The sequence below is a fragment of the Carcharhinus amblyrhynchos genome, chromosome 24 (genome assembly GCF_965287045.1).
Source record: "Carcharhinus amblyrhynchos chromosome 24, sCarAmb.v2.hapA, whole genome shotgun sequence".
NCBI classification, from domain to species: Eukaryota; Metazoa; Chordata; class Chondrichthyes; order Carcharhiniformes; family Carcharhinidae; genus Carcharhinus; species Carcharhinus amblyrhynchos.
In genome coordinates, this window is record NC_137347.1 from 23405814 (window position 1) to 23431142 (window position 25329).

The 25329-nt window shown below is 43.1% G+C and overlaps 1 protein-coding gene across 1 annotated transcript in view; it reads left to right on the forward strand.

Moving 5' to 3' along the window:
• The first annotated feature begins 7803 nt into the window (after positions 1-7803).
• LOC145358019 (calcipressin-2-like) overlaps positions 7804-25329 on the forward strand; it is a 157973-nt gene continuing 140447 nt past the window's right edge. Inside the window, exon 1 of the mRNA XM_080211710.1 lies at positions 7804-7995. Within this exon, the coding sequence (XP_080067836.1) occupies positions 7804-7995 (192 nt within the window). The remainder of the gene's footprint in view (positions 7996-25329) is intronic.

Here is a 25329-nt window from a genome sequence, read left to right on the forward strand (position 1 = left end):
CTATAATAGGGTGACCAAAACTGTACACAGTATTCCAAGTGTGGCCTTACCAATGTCATGTATAACTTCAACAAGATGTCCCAACTCCTGTATTCAGTGTTCTGACCAATGAAACCAAGCATGCTGAATGCCATTTTCTCTCTGTCCACCTGCGACTCCACTTTCAAGGAACTATGAACCTGTACCCCTAGATCCCTTTGTTCTGTAACGCTCCCAAATGCCATACCATTAACTGAGTAAATCCTGCCCTGGTTCAATCTATCAAAATGTGCTCCGGTTTCCTCCCACAGTCCGAAAGTGCTGGTTAGGCACATTGCCCGTGCTAAAATTCTCCCTCAGTGTACCGGAACAGGCGCCAGAGTGTGGCAACTAGAGGATTTTCACAGTAACTTCATTGCAGTGTTAATGTAAACCTACTTGTGACACTAATAAATAAACATTGCCTCTCCCACTTGGTCTGTGATTGTCAATAAACGGAAATGGCTTCTGAGAGCCAATGGATTGTCAATATTATTGTCGCATAGTGAGTGGTGGAAGTTAAATCTGCCAGACTCAGTAAAAGGCAAAGTAGCTAAAATGGTCATTTTTAATGTTAACTCCAGGACACAAACAAGATAAAGGGAAAATTAGTGATGAATTGAAACCGAGCACTTTTTGTTTGAAATATTGGTATAAATCGAAAAACAACTACATTGGCTATTGCCTGTTTTAAATTATCCTTTCTCAAGGAACATATTTCTGGCTAATGAAAACATACCACAATGCCTTGATTTACACTTATATAGCACCTTCCTGTCCCTGGGATGTATTAAAGCTGTTTCTAATCAGTTGAAAGCTTTTGAAGTGCAGTCAGTGTTGTTTTGCAGACAAACACTGTGCGGAAAGCAAACAATGCGATGAATGTTTTGGCATTCATGGCTGAGTGATAATTAGAGGACAGTGTGTGAAAAGTTTCCCCCACCCAAACCCCAATTTAAACCTGCACCTTTTCAAATACTATACCCAACAACGTCAGTAATGTTCAGTGGTAGAATTCTTGCTTCTGACCCAATGGGAGTGGTCATAAGCCTCACCTCAGTGATTTAGATACAAAGGAAAATTTATTTATTAGTGTCACAAGTATGGCTTACATTAATGCTGCAATGAAGTTACTGTGAAATTCCCCTAGTCGCCACACTCCGGCACTTGTTTGGGTCAATGTGTCTAACCAGCACATCTTTCAGACTGTGGGAGGAAACTGGATCACCCGAAGAAACCACACAGACACTGGGAGAACATGCAAACTCCACATGGATAGTGACCCAACCTGGCAATCAAAGCCAGGTCCCTGGCACTGTGAGGCAGCAGTGCTAACCACTGTGTCACCCCTACATGATCCATGTTTGTGCCTAAAGGGATCAAGAGATAATGGGGGGGAGGTGGGACCAGGATATTGAATTTGATCAAAAAGAACGGCGGAGCAGGCTCGAAGGGCTGAATGGCCTATTCCTACTTTCTATGTTTCTATATGTTTCTAGGTTTCTGTACAATACTGAGTGTTGCAGTCAGCGCAATGTCTGCAACTATTTTTCAGATGACATGTTAAACTGAGAACCCATCTGTCCTTTCAGCTGGTTATCAAAGATCTTTGAAGAAGGTCAAGAGAGTTTTCATTTTGTCCTTCTCAACATTTATCCTTTACCAACACCTAAAAATCAGGTGAGCTGGTTATTTATTTTATTGCCATTCACAGGGTTTTACTGTTGGTGCATTAACTGCTTCATTTCCTACATTGGCAACAGAGACCATAAAGGGATCCTGTGGCAGAGTGTAGTGTCCCTGCCTCTGGGTCACAAATGCTGCATTCAACTCTCATACCAGGGGTAGAATTCTCCTAAAAAATTCTAAAAAACTGGAGTAAATCACATTGTTTCTTTTCAGCGGGTTTTCAGAGAAGAATCTCCCACACTCTGTGCACTGCAGAGGTCACTAGTGTGATTGACTCCAGAATTCAGGGGGTGGACCCTATTCCCATCCAGGGAGCTGGCAGCATAGCACTGAGTGGGCCACTGCGCATGTACCAATCTGTCATCACTGAGATTGGTGCATGCACAGTGGCCCCTGCCTGCTGGCTTCCCAATTGCTGGCCGGCCCCATGACAATACAAAGCCATCGCTCTCAACACCCCCCACCCCACAGCTTCATCACTGGCCCCCCCAAACATGGCCCAGGCCTAGGCCCAGGCCTAACCTCTCCTCCACTCCTGAGCTGCCTCTATCTCCAACAACCCCCCACCCTCCGATCACTCCTCCTCTGCACAGTTACCCGCCCCCAGCAACCATGACTCCCCCAGAAGGTAAACCACGCCTCCCCAAACAGGTGGCTAACCCCATTCACTGGCGTTCCTTCCTCCCCCCACCAATCCTTCTTGCAGAGTGCCAGCGGGACTCGCCCCCTAGGTCCCATCCTAGGCCTTGCCTCTTTGGCACTGCCCCATGCCCAGAGGGGAAGTGCTAAAGTACTCCCTGGGCATTGGCACTTTGCCCCTTGGACAGTACAAGGTGGCATAGGCTGGCACTGCCAAGGTGCCAGGTGGCCTGGCCCCAACAGCCACCCCTTTGGGATGTCTGAATTGTCCGCCTTCACTCCTGCAGGGTCAGGCTGCCACTTCCCCAAAGTGGGGAGCTGGTGTAATTCCTGCTGGAGGGAAATACTCCTGGTGGGGTTGGGGGGCTGCTGGGGAGGGAGACATGAGCTGGCCTGGAGATTTCGGTCCGGGGCCAGCTAATTATAGAATATAGGACAGAATATAGAACAGGGTCTTCGGCCCTCGATGTTGTGCTGAGCTTTGTCCGAAACCAAGATCAAGCTATCCCACTCCCTATCATTCTGGTGTGCTCCATGTGCCTATTAAGATATACGTTAAAACCTATATAAATAATTCATGCGCCTCTCTGTGGATTTCCAGCACAGAGCTGATGTCGCTGGAAATTCAGCACTGGGAGACATCATTGGGGCGGAACGCCTAGTGCCAGGGACCTGAGTTTGATTTCTGTCTTGGGTCACTGCCCGTGCGGGGTCTGCATTTCCTCCTCATGTCCGCGTGAGTTTCCTCTCAGTGCTCCAGTTTCTTCCTACAGTCCGAAAGATGTGCTTGTTAGATGCATTGGCCATGCTAAATTCTTCCTCAGTGTACCCGAACAGGCACCGGAGTGTGGCGACTAGGGGATTTTCACAGTAACTTCATTTTATAGAATAGAATAGTACCCTACAGTGCAGAAAGAGGCCCTTTGGCCCATCGAGTCTGCACCGAACACAATCCCACCCAGGCCCTACCCCCATCTCCCTACATATTATACCCACTAATCCCTCTAACCTACACATCCCTGGATACTAAGGGTCAATTTCTTAGCACGGCCAATCAACCTAACCCGCACATCTTTGGACTGTGGGAGGAAACCGGAGTACCCGGAGGAAACCCATGCAGACATGAGGAGAATGTGCAAACTCCACGCAGACAGTGACCCGAACTGGGAATCAAACCCAGGACCCTGGAGCTGTGAAGCAGCAGTGCTAACCACTATGCTACTGTGCTGCCCCATTGCAGCTTTAATGTAAGCTCACTTGTGATAATAATTAACTTAAAAAATGTTCAACTGTTGGACTACTGAGATTTTCCAGCATTTCCTGTTTTTGTTTCAGATTCCAGCATCCACAGTATTTTGCTTTTATCTCCTCTTGAGTTGTGGAACCTCCGGCAGTCTCAAGGCTGCATTGTTTTAAGGTATTAGCTGGCATTCAACACTCAAATCTTAAACTCTTTTAACCTGTTCTATTCAGGGGAGAAATGATGTTACAATTGAGTCATCCTAATTTTCTTCAATGTCTGTGCATGTTGTGCAGCACTTTGGTAACCATGCACACATTTCAGACTGGAGGGATATGTTTTATGCATGGCACACATAAAGAAGCAGGTGGAACTTGGCGGGGACCATAGCCCAGGAAAGGTGGGAACAGGCCAGAAGGCAGCAGCTTCAAGGTAACACAGAAAAGGCTCCTCCCAACCTGCTGCTTCTCATCCTAACCTGCTGCTTCAGGCACCGCCCCCTGGATCCTGATTCGTCCATAATGACATCATTGACAAGCCTTTCCACTGTCCCACTTTGGGATTGGTAGGAAGGGATGTCAATCAAGCCACCAGCCAAATTAGGTTGTCCAAGTTAGCAACCAGAACTGTAAAAAAAGGGTGGGAACAGGTGGGGCTGTTTGCAGGTTAATCTGGGGATTATCCTGAAACCTTTTATTATACCTTCTGCTCACTGTTTATTTTAAGTGAAGAGTATCATCAGGAATAGACAAGTTCAGTTTAGTTAAATGCTTCACTAAACAAAAATGCTTTTTTTCATAAATGTTAGTTTAACTATTTTAATGCCAGAATTAAAATTGACCTGCTACGTGAGGCAAAAAATTGTACTTTGTTTTTAAAAATACATTTATTTAACCATTATTTCAATTAAATTTTACTTTTATTTATTAGACATAAGTAGGTTTACATTAGCACTGCAATGAAGCTGCTGTGAAAATCCCCTAGTCGCCACACTCCGGTGCCTGTTCGGGTACACTGAGGGGGAACTTAGCATGGCCAATGCACCTAATCAGCACATCTTTCAGACTATGAGAGGAAATCAGAGCACCCAGAGGAAACCCACGCATATACTGAGAGAACGTGCAAACTGCATGGACAATGATCCAAGCCAGAAATTGAACCCGGGTACCTGCCACTGTGAGGTAGCAGTGCTAACCACTGTTGCGCCATGCCCCCAGGACTGATGGACTGTTCTGAAAAAATCCAAAAATGAGCGTCAACCTTTTGAGTTGTCCTTAATAGAGACACTGCTGCCATGCAAACTACAACAAAGTTTAGGAATTGTGCAATAACTTCTGCATTAACTGAATGAAACAATTAATAATTCTTGTTAACAATAAGTATCCATGGCACAGGTGTCAGGACTGCAATAACTAAGAGTTTTACTAGGCTTTAATTAGACTTTGTCTAATTGCACAATGCTCTGGGTTTAAAAAAAGGATGTTACCTGGCGATTGTGAAACATGTAAGTGCACTGATGCATCTCGCCATGGAGTGCTACAACCTGTGCATTTTTGATCTCAGTATAAGCTTCCAGTAGAGACCAGGTGCTTTCTCCGAGGGGGAATGAGTTTGTGTCATAACACTGATGCACTTTAATCTTAGAAAATATCCTTACATGACCCAAGTGGGGTCAGCTGTATTTGAAATTTGTAGCCATTATTAGATGAAAATCAATCAAACAAAATCAAACAGGATGAGAAATTAATTTTGAAGGTGCAAAAACTATTGCTTGATTTAGAAAGATATGTATCCATCTTAATAGAAATATTAAACTCACCAACCTTTACAGGTGCACCATAGAAAGCATTTTGTCTGGTTGTATCACAGCTTAGTATGGCTCCTGCTCTGCTCAAGAACGCAAGGAACTATAAAAATGAATGTAGCCCAATCCATCGCGCAAACTAGCCTCCCATCCACTGACTCTGTCTACACTTCCTGCTGTCTTGGCAAAGCAGCCAGCATAATTAAGGAGCCCACGCACCCTGGACATTCTTTCTTCCATCGGAAGAAGATACAAAACTCTGAGGTCACGTACCAAGCGATTCAAGTCCTGCTTCTTCACTGCTGCCATCAGACTTTTGAACGGTATACTCTGCCTGTATAGCACACAAGAAACAATATTTTCCACAGTATACTAACACATGTGACAATAATAAACCAAATCAAACAAACAAGTTATCGTATTTCCTGCATGTTGACCCGTTTCTCCAAGACACATCTAAATATAGTATTAATTAGACATAATATTGTCACCACTATATTTAACTATATTTAGGTTTAGATTACTTTGAATTCTGCCTTGTCCAACTTCTGATTTAGTTTTTTGAAACAGCATGATATAAATTATTTGTGTAAGTGGATTGCCTAAAGCAGTTTCTGTTTAAAGTAGGGAAAAGTTTGTCGCAATTTTTATCAATACATAGAACATAGAACATAGAACATTACAGCGCAGAACAGGCCCTTCGGCCCACGATGTTGCGCCGACCAGTTACAAAAACAATGACCCACTAGCCTATACCAATCCCTTTTCGTCCATAAACCTATCCAGAGATCTCTTAAACGCCCCCAAACTAGACGCATTTACAACTGCAGCAGGCAGGGCATTCCAATCCCTCACCACCCGCTGGGTAAAGAACCTACCCCTGACATCCGTCCTGTAGCTACCCCCCCTTAATTTAAAGCCATGCCCCCTCGTGCTAGCTTTCTCCATCCGAGGAAAAAGGCTATCACTATCCACCCTATCTAAACCTCTAATCATCTTATATGTTTCAATAAGATCCCCTCTTAGCCGCCTTCTTTCCAACGAAAACAACCCTAAATCCCTCAGTCTCTCCTCATAGGACCTCCCCACCATACCAGGCAACATCCTAGTAAACCTCCTCTGCACCCTCTCCAACGCCTCCACATCCTTCTTGTAATGCAGGGACCAGAACTGCACACAGTACTCCAAGTGCGGCCGCACTAGAGTAGTGTACAGTTGCAACATTACACTGCGACTCCTAAATTCAATCCCCCTACCAATAAACGCCAAGACACCGTACGCCTTCTTAACAACCTTATCTACTTGATTCCCAACTTTCAGGGATCTATGTACACACACACCTAGATCCCTCTGTTCATCCACACTATTCAAAGTCCTCCCGTTAGCCCTATACTCGACACATCTGTTGCTCCTACCAAAGTGAATTACCTCACACTTCTCCGCATTAAATTCCATCCGCCACCTCTCGGCCCAGCTCTGCAACCTATCTAAGTCTCCCTGCAGACTATGACACCCTTCCTCACAATCTACCACACCTCCAACTTTGGTGTCATCAGCAAATTTACTAATCCACCCAACTATACCCTCATCCAGATCATTAATAAAAATTACAAACAACAGTGGCCCCAAAACAGATCCCTGAGGCACACCACTCGTAACTGTACTCCATGATGAATATTTACCATCCACCACCACCCTCTGTCTCCTATCTGATAGCCAATTCCTGATCCATCTTCCTAGATTACCCACAATCCCATACATCTGCATTTTCTGCAGAAGCCTACCATGGTGAACCTTATCGAACGCCTTACTAAAATCCATGTATACCACGTCAACTGCCTTGCCCCCATCCACCTCTTTGGTCACCTTCTCAAAAAACTCAATAAGGTTAGTAAGGCACGACCTACCCGCTACAAAACCATGCTGACTATTTCTAATCAATTCATTACACTCCAAATAACTATAAATCCTATCCCTAATAATTTTTTCTAAAACCTTGCCCACAACAGAAGTAAGACTCACCGGTCTATAATTCCCGGCAAAGTCTCTGTTCCCCTTCTTAAACAATGGGACAACATTCGCTATCCTCCAATCCTCCAGGACTACACCAGAGACCAATGACGACCTGAAGATCTGAGCCAGAGGCTCTGCAATCACCTCTCTAGCCTCCCAGAGAATCCTAGGGTAGATCCCATCCGGACCAGGGGACTTATCTATTTTCAGCCCCTCAAGAATTTCCAGCACATCCTCTTTATCAACCGTAATACTGTCTATTTTACACCCCTGCAACCCAATGTCCGTCTCAATAAGTTGTATTTTTCTCCTTTTTTATGTCGGTGTTTTAAATTTGGTGTCTTTTTAATGAGGCTTTCTGTATTGGGAAAAGTCCACCAATGGCTCAGCCAGTGACAAAATGGTAAAAGATGGTGTGCAGATGTGGCCTGAGCCTTCATACCACTCCAGTCTTTGTGTCAATGGTCAAGGCTGTCTGATCTTCGAGAACAATGACAATTTGGGCTCTAGGGATTTGGATTTAAGCGACCTTCCTACATCTGTCTTTGCTTGCTATGTGCATGATGCAGTCTGTGAAGGTCAAAAACAGAAAGTAAGTCTGTGATATAAAAACAATGCATTATTTACTAAGCGTAATCATTCTTATTGACTAAGTCAAGAAAAACACAACCAAACAGTGGTTAGCACTGCTGCCTCACAGTTAAATTCTTAGTGGAGTGCAGGGGGTGTGGGATGGGGGGTGGGTGTGGACTGTGGTGGGTGGAAAAAGACGATAAGTGATATTTTTTCCACATTTTAAAAATCTAATTTTCCATCTTTTTCTACCCACCATGGACTTCCCTTTGTTCCGCCCTACTAGAGCCATCAGGTACATGTTTCTGGTTGTCCTTTGACACTCTGTTCATTTTTGTTCTGCCATTTACACATTCTGATGTCTTAATGAGCTGCTATCAGTACTCTCCTTAGTCATGATCATCACTATTTATATTTCCTTTGTCTATGACAGTTGCCATATTCTCTCCAAGGAGGCAAACTATTTTTTATTTTGGACACACCAATATAAGAAAGTAATATGGGGGAGGAAATACACTTTTTTTCCCGTGGTCCTCACAATGGGGACTTCGGAAGAGATGCGTTTGCATTTTGCAAAGGGCGTGGGGTCGGGAAGGAACAGGAAAATGGTTTCCCCTGGATTATAAAACTATGGGCGGGAATTTCCAGCCTTTCCAGATGGTGGGATCTTCCAGTCCTGCCAAAGGTGACACTGTGCAGTGGGTTCCCTGGAGGCTGCCGCCAAACAAGTTGTGGGGGGTTGGGGGGGGGGGGGGTGCGGGATGGTCAATTCCAATATCTGACAAAAGCTGGTTTGAGCAGGATCCATTTTACCCCATTATTAAAGTACAAAGCCAACGCTCAGAGTGGTCCAGCCAAACCCAAATCCATTCCTTGCTTGCTCCAAAAGCAAACTCAATATCCAACTGAATCCCATTCATGGCCTCCACAAGAGAGATAAACAAGATCCAAGCTGACAAGATAAGGCTTTGCACCCTATCTTGGGCTTAATTTTAACCAAAAGGCCTAGAAGAAATCAGGACCCTTTAAGTCAGCAAAATGCCTTCTGCTTCTGTCATGTCACTCCCTGGAAACACTGTAACATTACAGATCTAATACAAAGTTCAAAACACTTGTGGGATTGAAGCAACAGCCAGAAAAAGAACTCAACCTGCGTCTACCCAGCTAAGTTGATCTGTGTATTTCTAGCAGAGGGTGGCACAGTGGTTAGCACTGCTGCCTCAACACGCCAGGGAACTGGGTTCAATTCAAGCTTCAAGACACTGTCTGTGTGGAGTTTGGATGCTGTCCCAATGTCTGAATGGGTTTCCTCACGTGTTATGGTTTCCTCCCACAGTCCAAAGATGTGCAGGTTAGGAGGATTGGCCATGCTAAATTGCCCCTTAGTGTCAGAGCGATTAATAGAGTAAGTTCTCTGTGTACACGGTAATGGTCTTAACAATTGACATGTGGTGTGAACCATCCCAGATATGTGCGCACACGCCATGGATGCCATTTTAGCAGTTCATTCAAACTTCTCTCTCCTTGTTCTTAAGGAGCTTTCTACCTCCATTGGATGACAATTTTGCCATTCCATTGTATGCAAAATGAGCATCCCCTGAATTTTGTGCGCTGATAAATATGCTTTTGTAATATTGTACATCATATTTTTCCACCAGTAGCTGGCCCATTGCCAGCAGGAGTTATTTATTGCAAATGTTACTAAGGATCATGAAAATTATAGTTTATTTAAATATTCTTCAGTGGAGTCTGGATCATACAATTATATTTTCTTGCCTCGGCCCTTCCCAACCAAATAAACTTCACGCACTATCATCAAAATTAGAGATGGAAAACTGGAAATTTGAAATCAAAGTAGAAAACGCTAAAAATGCATAGTAGATCCATTAACAACTGAAAGAACACTGGTTGTCACATTGTGTTTGAGATTAAAGCAAAATAATGTAGGTGCTGGGATCGGAAACAAAAACAGAAAATGCTGGAAAATCTCAGCAGGTCTGACAGCACCTGTGGGGAGAGAATAGAGCCAATGTTTCGAGATCAGATGAGTTTTTGTCACAGTAAAGTTCTAACAAAGGGCCATCTGGACTTGAAACGTTGGCTCTATTCTCTTCCCACAGATGCTGTCAGACCTGCTGAGATTTTCCAGCATTTTCTGATTTTGTTGAGTTTGTGATTCTTCAGTTCCCTATTTAGATGTTAATCTGAATTTGCAGTGTGTCACACTAATGAATGGAAAAAGACAGAAACAGCACTGTGTGTCGTTTAACTTAGTTTTCAATTCCTTCAAAATCATGCGAAACAACAAAAGGAAAAATCGCCAGTGGAAAACAAATATAATTGGTGATTAGGAATTCAGTACAGATTGATTGTGGGAATGACTTTAAAGTTTACATTTACTTATTAGTGTCACAAGTAGGCTTATGTCAACACTGCAGTGAAACCCACTGTGAAAATCCCCTCGTCATCACACTCTGGCGCCTGTTCAGGTACATTGAGGGAGAATTTAACTTGGCCATTGCACTTAACCAGCACGTCTTTTTTTCACATATCCACTTGAGTTTTGAGAATAGAAAGTATTGCTTCAATTTTTCATCATGGATATCAATGATTTGGATGAAAGATCAAGAGTTTGTTCAAGTTTGCAGTCTTAGATGTTTACAGCATGCAAACGGGCCCTTCAGCCCAACTTGTTCATGCCACCCAGTTTTTATCACTAAGCTAGTCCAAACTGCCAGCATTTCACCCACATCCCTCTTACCTATGTAACTGTCTAAATGCTTTTTAAAAGACAAAATTGTACCCGCCTCAACTACTACCTCTGGCAGCTTATTGCAGATACTCAGCTACCTCTGTGTGAAAAAATTGCCCCTCTGGACCCTTTTGTATCTCTCCCCTCTCACCTTAAACCATGCCCTCCAGTTTTAGACTCCCCTACCTTTGGGAAAAGATGTTGACTATCTATCTAATCATTACTTTATAGATCTCTATAAGACCACCCCTCAGCCTCCTCCGCTCCAAGGAAAAATGTCCCAGTCTATCCAACCTCTCTTACAACTCAAACCATCAAGTCCTGGTAGCATCCTAGTAAATCTTTTCTGCAGTCTTTCTAGTTTAATAATCTCCTTTCTATAATATGGTGACCAAAATTGTACACAGTATTCCAAGTGTGACATTAACATTGTCTTGTGTGTGACCTTTGCCTTGTACAACTTCAACAAGACATCCCTACTCTCGTATTCAATGTAGTGACCAATGAAACCAAGCATGCTGAATGCCTTCTTCACCACCCTGCCCACCTGTGACTCCCCTTTCAAGCAGCTATGAACCTGTACCCCTAGATCTCTTGGTTCTATTATGCTGTCTCCGTAGATGCTATCAGACCTGCTGAGTTTCTTCATATTTTCTGCTTTTGTGTTAATGTATTCTTGTTTGGTAACAACTTCAAAGGATTTGGAGTAAATGTGGGCAAATGGGATTGATTAAAAGATCAACCATCAGCTAAGCGAATAGTAGAACAAGTCCGAGGGCCTGCCTGGCCTACTTCTTATTCCTATGTTCCTACAATTACAGATTATCGTCCTCCCTTTTTTTTTGGTTTTGTAAGGGTTGTTTATGACATGTTTGGTATTGGTAACAGGCCACCCATCTATAGAATTCACAGCTATTTGAATAAGGGCCTCACAAAAGGGAGAATATTGGTTCAGCACTAAAATATATTGGCTTTAGTTGATCTTTCCATTGTTTTCTCCTCTGTATCAATGATCATGCTAATACTGCAGTGCTTACTTTTTACCATTGGAGGCCAGTAGAACACTTTGATTGAGTTACATGACAAAACCCGGTTGTTTCACTAGTTGGAGCTATTTCAGTAAAGCTGAGAAACACTAAAATTTAGCAGTGCTGGCCTGGTATTTTAAAAACTATATTTTTATAATGTTAAATGGAAAAACCATCATTTTATTTGAAAATAGAATGTAGTTTCAATAAACACAGGTCTGTCGCTTTGTTTGCATATAGAAAGTACATATGTTGGACATTAAATAATCAGAAAATGTTAGAGATTCATGGGGCTGTTTGCAATGGAAAGAGAGCATATGGGAAAGCAAATCTGGTGGAATCTCTATTATTTCTGTAGTTGGACTTGCTGTCTCCTTGCTCTCTGTATATTTTTCTTGGATGTTAGCATTGCACTCAATAGATCTGTTTAATTTACCATGCAGCTTAAACTTGTAGGGTTGGCACATCAACAGACCATTAGAATTAAGTTTATTGGAACAAACTATGCATTTGCGTTTAGATTAAAGTCATCAATGAACCTGTTTTGTGTGGCATAATTGACATGCATTTAATTAGTATGTCTTTTACTGTCACTATTAGGATACCATACACCTCAAACTATTTCAATTCTCATTATGTTCCCCACACTTCCCTTCCATTGAATCTGAATTCACTGGTAACAACAGTAATTAACTTGAGCAACAGTGCCATATCTCTGTTGTAGCTCTAGCCAATCTGTTGTGCAGATACAACAATAGCTAAGATTACGTCAGGAGTCTGTTTAGGATTAAGAACTGAAAGGTCTGGAAGAGGTGACAGCCACATTCTAGGCTGCTCAAGTAGGGGATAAACTAAAGTCTGGTGTGTAAGGCATTAGTGTCGAGTGCTGTGGAGTGGAGTGGCTTATGACATCAAAGTACAACCTCTGTTCAGGTGAGCTGACAACAAGGCTGGGATTTTCTCATTTTTTTAACTAAGTGTCAGCCCTGACAGAGATGATGTGTAGTTTGCTGGTTCCCCTGCTGGCTGTACTTACCTGTGTGGCCCAGTAAGTTTTGTTCACCAAATCTACATTTGTCCAAGCCTGTCGTAAAACCCTTCAACGTGATGTCACATCACACACAGGAAAATCTGAATGTGGGGGGATGATACAGTGGGGAAGCTGCTAATGATATGGTAATGGGGTTCGAGTCCTTTCCTGGGTGGGGGACTCCATTTATGTCATTGGTGGGACAATGGGAACAAATGGCATGAAAGGCATTTGTTTATTTATTTTTAAGTGTCACAGTATGTTTACATTAACACTGCAATTACTGTGAAAATCCCCTAGTTGCCACACTCCGGTGGCTATTCGGGTACACTGAGGGAGAATTTAGCACGGCAAATGCACCTAACCCAGCACATCTTTTAGACTGTGGGAGGAAATCAGAGCACCCGGAGGGAGAATGTGCAGACACCACACAGTAACCCAAGCCGGGAATAGAACCTGGATCCCTGGCACAGTGAGGCAGCAGTGCTAACCACTGTGCCAATGTACTGCCACGGTGCCATGGGACTCCCGTTGAATTCTCCACTCCAGCTGGCTATCCTGCCTGCCAAAAATGGGAACAGACAATCTCGACTCAAATGTGTGAAATGTCAGATGAGCTACATGTGCAAGTTTCACTGCATCTGGATCAGCAGTTAAAGCTTAGCGTTAGCTTTTCCACCATCTTAGTTGGGAAATGGTTCCCTATTGTCGGTGAATGGCGGAGGCGGGGGCAGGGGTGGAAGGTTGGGAAAGACAAGAAAATAAAGTTAAATTGAAGCAAGAAATGAATGCGAAGACTGCTGTATCATGAGGACAAGTAGCATTGGCTAAGTTTGTATGTGTTTGAAATGATCAAAAAATTTGACAAGGTAGATAAAGAGAAATGACTTTCTCTGGTAGGAATCAGAGAAATAAAAATTTGGGTCAGTCTTCATTCAAAGGGGAATGAAAATCTTGAAAACGCTCCTCAGCGCAAATGAGGAGAGGCCAATCAAAAATTTCAAACTTGAGAGTGATGGATGTTTGCAAGGGAGAGGTTTTGAGAGTTATGGGGTCAACATAGGTAGGTGGAATTCTGTCAAGGCTCCTTCAACAGTAACTTATTAATCTGTGACCTCTATCACCTAGAAGAGCGAAAGGACAGCATCTCTTGCAAGTTCCCCTTCAAGACGCACATCATCCCAGCTTGGAACTATATCATCACTATTTCACTGTTACGGACTCAAAACCCTGGAACTCCCTCTCAATTGCACTGAGGACACAAGTACACCACCGGGACTTCAGTTCAAGAAAGACATCTCATCACCATTTCAAAGGCAATTCTGGATAGACAATAACTGGTGGTCTTTCCAACAGTGCCCAACTGCCATGAACAAACTTAAAAATAGCAGTGATCTAATTGAATAATGCAATAGGCTTGAAGAACTGAAGACCTACTCCTTCCCTATGCCTGCAGCATCAGCATAAAGCAAACATAAACCTGGCTAAATATTACCAGACTTTTACAACACCGGGTATCATTCTACCTTTAAAGAAAACTGCATGCCCCTCATAACTGGAAGACCTTGTATAATGAATGGGTTAGATGTCATGTATGAGATAGAGTGAATACACATTGATTTATTCAAGTGGTTGTGCTTCAAATTCCTGTTGTGGGAGGAATTTTCACTCCAAATGAATACAAAGCAATCAGCAATTACTGAAGTGAACATAAGGCACTAGACCAGAAATATCACTGCATATAAATCAGTTCTAATGTAGATGCAGCATTTCCTTTTAATGCTGCACAATCGGAGTGAGAATGAATGGTCTTCAGAGTTACATTGCCAAAAAATAAATAGAAATATTGTTGTAATTTGGACTTAATGTTCTGCATAAGAGTGTACATCTGTCTGAAACATTTAAGACTAGTCAAAATAATTAACCTGTATGTTAAATGAAAATAAACTCGGGATGGGACCTGGATTTTGCAATCAGTGTTGAAGGCCCCGGATCTGGAAGTAAACTTCCCACAAAGAATTTGTGAACTTTGCGGCATTAATTTCCCTTATTATGCAATTAATTTAATTCTGGTGCCATCTCTAGTGGATCTCTGGAATATGTATGTTGGGGCATGTCCCTTTAAGAGAATGGGTCAGGTGACTTGGGACATGACCTGGTTAGAGCTTGCCAGACCAGTCGTCCGCTGACTGTGCTAGAGACACGTCCATGTTAATAAACAGCTCCAGATAGCTTACTCCCACTTAGCTCATGATCTTTTATTAGACCACATATATAATATCTTGGTGCTCAGGAAAAATGGGTGGAGTATTCCACGCTCGCTGGGGTGATGAGCTTGAATGTAGTAAAGTGGGATGGTAGCACACCTTTCCTGCCCACACCAGAGTTAGATTCTGGGAGGGAATGCCCAAGATCAACTCTCCCATCCCACCACCTATTAAGGCCCTTAATTAATCAATGAATGACACCTTAAGGGCCCTATGCAGCCGATAGGCATGCAGGCCTACATGCAGACATACATGGCAGCTAAAACCATATGGCTATCTTGTCATTTCTGGGGCAGGGGGAGGGGGCTACCCCTGATTAAAGGCACTCAGTGGCAGTTTCCACATTCTGCGCCTGCCACATATCATCTACCCTGCCATCTTGTTTAAGTTATTTTCTAAATTACTTCATAACTAATATGCTCTGCTACTCCTGATAAGCTTTGCTACACATAGTAAAGTTACTAATAAAACCTTACAATTGGTACAATCCCAGCTAATGTTACTACTGGACAAATCAGATCCCAGGATGGAAGCCGGCTTGATAGATCCTAACTTTTATTTTTTGTTTAGATTCTTGGATAGTGGCTATTGAACAGAGTCATAGGAGTCAGCTGATGAACTTTTCACAAAAGAATAAAACCTGGATTGAAGAAGAAAAGATGAGCTATTCCTTTACTCCAACTATGCGCGTGATTCTCCGGCCTCCCCCCAGCACATTTTTCTGTGGCAGATGGTGACACACCGATCGCTGGCGGGGAAATTTCTCATCCCGTTGTTGTCAATGGGAATTTCCTTTGAAGCCATCCCTCGCAGCCAAGAAACCTATGGCAGGGGGACTGCTGGTGTGACCAGAGAATCCTGGCAGCATGAATGGCCAGAGAACTCCAGCCTCTACCTTTATAGATATATACAGAGTTGTAACGATAATGCAAGTTGCAAAATCTATCTTGTACTCTAATGTTCTCATTAAGTACACAGTCCAAGTAAACCAATAGGTGAACTGTGGTTAGACACCCCACACTCTGAAACCCAGTGACCAATGTTACCCAACCAACATCTCTGGATTTCTCATTCCTCTTTCCCCCTACCTCCCGCCTATTGCTTGTCACAATGAACCAATTGGTCTTCCTGGAATTCTGTTTTTCACGTGACGGTTTCCAATTTCTGCTCTCAAAGAACATGAAAACATACCTTAGAATCTTCCTCTGAAACAATGCTTTCTCCTGGATGCCTTCACCAAGGCTCCACCATCAAGGCTTCAGCCTTTTGTTCCAGTTTTCCTCTGCCTTGGATTGCCCTGTGCCACTTCCTATACAGTCTCCCAGCGACCAACAGAACACCACTGCTTCACAGATCCATGATAAGGAATCACCAACCTTCTGATTATCTTGGATCCCTGGCTTCCTGCAAGCCCACTTCACTTTCCATTTGCTTCCTGGAGTTTATCTTTTTAATTTGGAGACCCTCCCTTAACTTCACTGAGCAGGACCTGTCTCCCAGATTCCTACCCTCGCGTCTTGACTTCATTGTCTTTCTGGAACTCTCTTTTGTCCTGCTCCCTTTTTTCTGAGACATTTCTATTCTTTATTGTGGGATCTGCTCTCTCCAATATCTCTTCATGTCCCAGTTTCAGCACATTCTGCGAAAAGCTCCTTGCTTCTAGGTTACATCCTTTCAACTGAACTCAAATTGCTTTCTGTGGCTTTCTGTTACTAGGCAACAGTCCAGTTTTTTTATGCCCGTGTTTGCTGTAGGATCATAAAACCTCATTACAATGCAGGCACCTAAACAGACTGACAGATAACATTTAAAAATAAAACTCAAATTCCTTAACACAACTATAGGAATAAATTCAGTTTAAACTTAAAGTTGTATACCTTATTCCTAACACACAAAAATACAAATATAAATAACTTAAAACTATATGTATTTCCTAACGCAATTAATATTTTTTCAAAGAGAAATAAGCAATAACTAATCAATTACTTGTTTTCCTGTAATATCAGACTTGTTTTCATTCACAGATCTTGGTGAGTCCTCTGGGTTTATTTCCCCTCTTGCACCACTTAAAATTCTAACTACTCTGCCTCTCTTCCCCCAGCCCCGCCATCCCCCACACTCCCCCTCCTCCCCACACCCCAGTGCCATTTCTAAGTGATCACTGCTTTCACCCACCATGAAACCTCAACAAGATTCCACTCAGTGAAGTGATGAAGCAAGCTGAGCAGGGCATCATATAGAAGAATTCTCATAGATCACAAACCAAGATATAAAAAACACAATTTATCATTCACTCTTTCAAGCATTTTACAGAGTGAAATAAAGATTGGGACACATTGGTTAAGGCAGAAGATGCAATGTCAACAAATTGAAATAATTTTTATTCCCTTAAAAATCTTTGTAATTTTTGTAATGGAATTGAGGGATTGACATTCTAAAATTTTTTTTTCCGGGCTAGAGAGATTATTCAACAATATCCAAGACTTAGTTTGCTGTTTAAAAACCCAGGTACACTTCATTCATCAGGGCTTAACTTTTTTGGTGTTTTTTAACAGCACAAAAAGTTGAAGTCCACATTAACAACGGAAACCTCCCACCTCATCTGTGGCTGGACTTTTCTGGTGCCGCTGCAATGAATGGAGTTTTGGTTGAGTGCCAAACTCTCCATTCTTGCTGGCAGTGGTGCGGGAACGAATGCGATCAGAGAGTCCCACCCCAATCATTGAATTTTACACTGTGTAGTGGTCTGTGGGGCGGCACGGTCGCACAATGTTTAGCACTGCTGCCTCATAGCGCCAGGAACTTGAGTTCAATTCCTGACTTATGTCACCCTCTGTGTGAAATTTGCACGTTCTGCCCATGTCTGCGTCGGTTTCCTCCGATTGCTCTGGTTTCCTCCAACAGTCCAAAGATGTGCGGGTTAGGTGGATTGGCCATGCTAAATTGCCCCTTAGCGTCAGGGTGACTAACCAGGGAAATACATGGAGTTTCAGGGAGAGGGCCTAGGTGGGATTGTGGTTGGTGCAGACTTGATTGGCTAAATTGCCTCCTTATACACTTGTAAGGATTCTATGATTCTATTTACCTGAATCGTTCCAGAGGTGAATGATTTCACCTTTTGATTTGATTTGATTTGATTTATTATTGTCACATGTATTAGCATACAGTGAAAAGCATTGTTTCATGTGCGCCACACAGGCAAAGCATGCCATTCATAGAGAAGGAAATGAGAGAGTGCAGAATGTAGCGCTACAGTCATAGCTAGGATGTACAGAAAGATCAACTTAATGCAAGGTAGGTCCATTCAAGAGTCTGATGGCAGCAGGGAAGAAGCTGTTCTTAAGTCAGTTGGTTCGTGACCTTAGACATTCATATCTTTCTCCCGACGGAAGAAGGTGAAAGAGAGAATGTCCAGGGCACATGGGGTCCTTAATTATTCTGGCTGCTTTGCCGAAGCAGCAGGAAGTGTAGACAGAATCAATGGGTAGGAGGCTGGTTTGCATGACGGACTGGGCTACATTTTAAATTGTTAGATTTACCTTCAAGGTTATCTTTAAGTCTGAGCTCCATTGGCATCTCTTTGTCAGGATTGCCTGAAGTTTTAGCAGTGGCGAGTGCTTCCCTGTGGTAGGACAAGAGAGTTAGCTCTCCAAGGTGAGGCTTCCTTTTCTGAAAGTCTTGACTCAAACTAATTAAAGGTTTGAAGTCAGTAAAATGGCTGCAGGGTGGGCCGGCCAGGCTGACTTGGGCTTACCACTGTTTTAAAAGTTTAAAGTTCAAGTTTATTTTTAGTGTCAAAAATAGGCCTACATTAACACTGCAATGAAGTTACTGTGAAAATCCCCTAATCACCACACTCTGACACCTGTTTGGGTACACTGAGGGAGAATTTAGCATGGCCAATGCACCTAACCAGCACATCTTTTGGATTGTGGGAGGAAACCAGAGCATCTGGAGGAAACAATGCAGACACAGGGAGAACGTGCATACTCCGCACAGGCATTGACCCAAGTTGGGAATTGAACCCGAGTCCCTGGTGCTGTGAGACAGCAGCGCTAACCACTGTGCCACCATGCTGCCCCTCTTCTGGATCCTCTCGAGAGCCTTCAGATCCTTTCTAAAAAGTGGTTGCGTAGAACATTTTCCACACATTTTTTAGCAGATGAATTTTCCTTGACTTTATTTTAATAATAAGAGACCTGGTTAGCTTTAGGGTGTTCTTGCAGTCCTCAGGTTAAATCTGAAATGCCAGCATCACTTTTATACAAACTTTTCTACAGTTTGCTACTTTATTGTATAGACATTAACAGCTAGCATAATAATAAAAGGAAATAATTATTTCCTGGGGCTCTGCATTTAAAAGGACTAACATTACCCTTGCATTTTAAATTATAGATTGCACTGTACGCTTCACAGAAGTGTCACGGTGGCCTAGGAACACATTACTGACTCTAATTATTTTTTAAGTTTTCCAAGTCCATCTTTTTCTTTCAAATTATGATCAAGATAGTAAAGAACAAAGATGTAGAAACTAAAAAAAAATGAAATAAATTACTCATTTAAAACATCAATTGCAAAATGGAAACCTAAATTCATCTTTCAGTAACAACTGACTGCCACAGAGCTCGGTGCCTACAATTCCGGCACCAAAAACCCTCCGCCAGCTTCGCTGACTAATTGTATCGAAAGAGCTACTTTCTTTTCTTGAAGAAAAGGCATGTTCTTGTTCTTTTGAAGTCTTATAAATGCCTAAATTACAGTCGGGTTCCCAGTAAATTAACGAATAAAAGTTGTACGTGAGAAGAAAAAGATCCCAGTAATTGACAAAAAAACTAATTAAAACTCAAACATGCCAAGAAAGTGCAAATGGGGAAGTAAATGGTTTAGCATGTTTTATCCTTTTAAGATTAGCATCTCGTATCTCCTCCCCAGCCATGTCCAGATGGGATCAGAAAACACATTATGTAGGCTCAGCAGAAAAGACAAGCAATCATATCTCCAGGCTATTAAACTAATTTCTCTTGCTTCTGTTCTTCTTGCAGAACCTCATGCACAGTTGGTGATTGAAGTGCTCTTGACTTGTAATTCTCCTGGCTTCAAAGTAACACAATGCGCCCTATGGAGCGAGGTGTTCTTAGTGCTTGTTTATCTAGCTTCTACTCCCAATGTGTGTCATGAGTTTTAAAATCAACAGTTTGTTGTCTCTTTTTTCATAACGTGGAAATAAAACTCTTTTTCTGGAGACAGACCTGGATTTCCACCGAGTCATCACAGAATCATAGAATCCCTACAGTGCAGAAGAGGCCATTTGGCCCATTGAGTCTGCACTGAGTATCTTACCCAGGCGCTCTGCCTGCTCTATCCCTGTAATGCCACACATTAACCATGGATAATCCATCTAACCTACACATCTTGGGACACTAAGGGTTAAATTAGCATGGCCATTCAACCTAATCCACACATTTTTGGAGTGTGGGAGGAAATTGGAGCACCTGTAGGAAACCCATACAGACACGGGGAGAATGTGCAAACTCCACACAGTGACCCAGGGCCAGAATTGAATCCAGGTCCCTGGCACTGTGAGGCAGCAGAGCTAACCATTCTACCACTGTGCCGCCCACATTGACTTGGGACCCTTTAAAAATGGCATGTTTCCAATTCTCAATCACATTCTCAGGCTGTCTCAGGTGTGCCTTGAAAGAGTGCAGGCTGGATCCTGTCAAAAACCCACATCTGACACTCCCAACCTGCCAGACCCCATTGCAGAGATAGGCAGCCCCTACCCCTTCTCAATTTTCATGGAGTATGGCCAGATTTATAGACTGTCTCCCCAGAGACTTCTGGAACCCAAATCTGCACCAGGGGCTGGGATATTTCTAAAAGGTAAGTTCAAAAGTTCCCTCTTGTGTCCCCTTTGCCAATCTCTGCTATAATGCAAAAAAACCTTTTTTTTTGAAGGCTGATTCATAACATTCTACTATGTTGAAAGAATATTTCAGTACAAGCTAACAAAAGTTTCAATCATCCAGACCGTTTGAAAACATAAACTTTTTAAAAATGTAAATAACAGTGTGGAATTGACAGCAGAGATCAGAGAGCCTGAGCTGTCAATCAAACAATGCTTTTTCTTGGGTGTAGGTATTTTAACACTCTAGTGATTATCTGGGCTCTCAGCCAAGCCTCAGTATGTATCCTTGGCCATTTACCCATTTTGCCAATAAAGCTCATTAAGAAAATAAAATAAATAATTTCATTTATGTAGTGGCCTTTGGAGACAATGTAGTACTTTTTGAAGCGTGGTTACAAAAATGTTTACCAAATTGTTCGGGTTTGGCAATCTCTATTTTAAAGTTGCTTTCTTGCTCTTCTTAGCTGGTTAACGAGTTCCTGTTTCAAAGATAGCAGCACATCCTTGAGGTTGCAGCACGCTTATGTGCCATTTGTAAGCGCATTTTTAATGCATGCCCACTTTTGTTCTCGCCTCTTGGGGCAATTGGAAATCCAGTGTCCAGTTGCTGGCAAATCGGGGAGGTGATGGCCTAGTGGTATTATTGTTAGACTATTCATCCAGAAACTTGGCTAATGTTCTGGGGACATGGGTTCGAATCCTGCCACGGCAGATGGTGGAATTTGAATTCAATAAGAAATATCTGAATTAAGAATATACTGATGACCATGATTGTCAGAAAAACCCATCTGGTTCACTAATGTCCTTTAGGGAAGGAAATCTGCCGTCCTTACCCAGTCTGGCCTACATGTGACTCCAGAGCCATTGCAATGTGGTTGATTCTCAACTGCCCTCCTAGGCAACTAGGGATTGACAATGAATGCTGGCCAGTCAGTGATGCCCATGTCCCACAAATGAATGAAAAAAAGACAACTTGTTGCTCTTTGCAAGATCAGCTATTAAGCATTTGCCCAATCCTTGTTGCTTGTCTGACCAAGGATTGTCACAAATGATGAGCCCATTGATTTATGAGGCAGCATGAAATTCCGTACTGTGAATGTTCTGGATTTGGATCTGCAGGATCAGTCAGTGATACCTAATCATGGAATCTCAGCAGGCATGAGCGAACTTTCGAACTGTAGTGACCCAATTCTGCATGACCCCCAGCTGCAGTGTCTTTCTGCCTGAATTCCCACTCCAGCCCAGCAGCTAGGTAGTGGGTCTGGCAGAATTTTGGCAGGGATTGGAGAAAGTTTATGGAAATGAAGTCCAGGCATTAAAATGGGAGGGAAAAATAACCCTGTCCAAAAACACATGACTGTCCTCCTATCGATGCAGGATCATAAAACTAATCCCAGAGTGCACACAAACAACCCCATTTAAACCACTTAAATAGCAATAAAAGGACTCATCACAATCAGCTCTGGCAACAATGACATCACTGAAGCTGTGAGTTGCAGAAATCATTATTTAAAATAAAATCTTTCTTAAAGGTACACTTACATCAAAACATGGGTAGAGGATTGGTTAACTAACAAAAAGCAAAGACTGGGGATAAATGGTTGTTTTTCTGGTTGGCGTTCGGTGACCAGTGGTGTGCCTCAAGAATCAGTGCTAGGATTGCAGTTGTTTGCAACTTGCATCGATAATTTGGAGTTGGGGACCAAGTGTAATGTGCCAAAGTTCACAGATGACACTAAGATGAGTGGTACAGTAAAGAGTGCAGAGGACACTGAAAGTCTGCAGAGGGATGTAGATAGTTAAATTAAGTGGGCAAGAGTCTGGCAGATGGATTATAATGTTGGAAATGTGAGGTCATCCATTTTGGTAGGAATAACAGCAAAATGAAGCATTATTTAAATGGTAAGAAATTGCAGCATGCTGCTGTGCAGAGGGACCTGGGTATCCTTGTCCATGAATTGCGAAAAGTTGGTTTGCAGATGCAGCAGGTAATTAAGAAGGCAAATGGAATTTTGTCCTTCATTGCTAGAGGGATGGAGTTTGAAAACAGGGAGGTTATGTTGCAGCTGTATCAGATGCTGGTGAGGCCGGACCTGGAGTACTGTGTACAGTTTTGGTCTCCTTACTGGCACTGGAGGGGGTGCACAGGAGATTCACTAGATTGACTCTGGAGTTGAGGGGGTTGGCTTATGAGGAGAGACTGAGTAGACTAGGAACATACCCATTGGAATTTAGAAGAATGAGGGAGATGTTATAGAAACATATAAAATTATGAAGGGAATAGATGAGATAGAAGCAGGGAGGTTGTTTCCAATGGTGGGTGGAACCAAAACTAGGGGGGGGAAAGCCTCAAAATAAAGGGAAGCAGACTTAGGACTGAGTTGAGGAGTAACTTCTTCACCCAAGGGATTGTGAATCTGTGGAATTCCCTGCCCAGTGAAGCAGTTGAGGCTACCTCATTGAATGCTTTTAAGGCAGAGGTGGATAGATTTTTGAATAGTAAAGGAATTAAGGGTTATGGTGAGCAGGCAGGTAAGCGGAGCTGAGTTCACAAAAAGATCAGCCATGATCTTGTTGAATGACGAAGCAGGCTTGAGGGACCAAATGGCTCCTAGTTCTTATGTTGTTATTCTATTTTGAACATTGTATATTGTAAATACTTCAGGGACAATTCCTTTTTAATGGTTTCTAACAAGCCTTTGAGCTGAGCAATTATTTTCCTTTTCAGAGAATAGTTGAGGTGACACCAAACTTTGAAGGGTGCATGAAGAATACTTTGTTCCCTCAGAGCAAGTACTAAACAACTTTCTTTGCTCAGAGTAGTCTCTGTTGTCAGAAGTTTACAGTGATTATTATAAACAAAATATTGAGAACCCTAAGGTAAGACAGCATGTCTCATTCAGGAGGGGAACAGTGGAATGGGTGGCAGGGGGGAGTACAAGATGGTTGGTGGTTAGGGGGGGAGGGTGGAAGAGCATTGGTGGAGTTGGGGGAAGGTGGGGAAGGCAGGGTTGTTGGGGGGAAGGGTGGGAGGGGGTTGGTGAAGTTGTCGGGGCAAGGGTAGGGAGGGCAATGTCATTGGTGGTTGGGGAAGGAGAGGATGAGGGTGATTGGTGGAGTGTTGTTGTAGAGGGAGGAGGGTGGTTGATGGTGGGAAGGGGGTGGTGGACTGAGGGAAAGAGAAGTTGTTTGAAAACCCAGCAGTAGTCCAACAATAGTCTTAATTTCCTCTGACCATCATAGGATATTACTTCGTTCGTTGAATGGATGCAAGTTGCTTTCAGGCACAATTGTTAAATTTGTTGGAACAAAGCCTTACTGTTCTTGTTGTTCATCATCAGCAACAACATGGAAAGCATGTTTAACACCATTGAAATATCCTGAGGTGCTTCACAGGAGCAATATATAACAAAGCAAGATACTGAGGAACATTAAGAGATAATGGGCCATTACTTCTGATTGGCGTCAGAAGGAGATGGCCTGCAGGTGTTGGAAGAATTTAATACACACTTACCTTCTTTTGTAAATTGGGCTGAAACTAGAAGTCTGCAACAAAAGACTCCTCACAGACCCCAGCACAGTCCAGCTGTGGGAGATTCAAGAAGGCCAAGCCCCCATTGATTTACTGCATTTGCTGCCAAAATGAAGCTAAGATTAAAGGAGCCAGTAGGGAGACGTGTAAGTGTCTGTGGTAAATGGATGTGGCTTGGTTGCTGGGGGAGAGACGCCGGGACAGTGTGAGAGTGGGTTGGGTCAGCGGTTGAGGGAGGTTGGACGCTGGGGGCCAGGAGGTCGGAATTTGGGAATGGTGGGAGGAGTGGTGGGAGGTAGGATTGGATTGGGTATGTGGGGGCTCATCTACAAATAAGGAGGTTGGGGTCTGGCCTGCGAGTCGGGGAGATAAGGTGCAAGGTTCGGGGTGTGGGTTGGGTTACTCCATGAGTCTGATAAACCCTTGGGTTGGGTGGGGGGGCTAGTCTGGGATGGTGGGGAAAGGTGTGGCATTATGGTTAGGGTATGGGGGTGGCCTCAGTGTGAGGGGAGTCCCACATGGGATTGGTGTCTTAGAGGGGCTCCATCTTTCAGCCTCAGAATGTTCTTGAAGGTCCACCTCCTTTCTTCAATAATGGCTCAGTGGTGTTAGGCGCCATTTCAAGATGGCACCTGGATAGGGCAGTGGATGGACTGTGCATCATCAGGCCTGCCCACCATGGAACACATTGCAAAACACCCGGCTATATAATTAATGAGGTCAGGACCAGAAGATTTGCCGAGTTTGCCCCCCCAGTCTCAGCAGCAGAAAAGATTCCACATTCCTGACCTCCGTCATGGCACTTACTCCCCAGATAGGAGAATTCCGCCCATTGT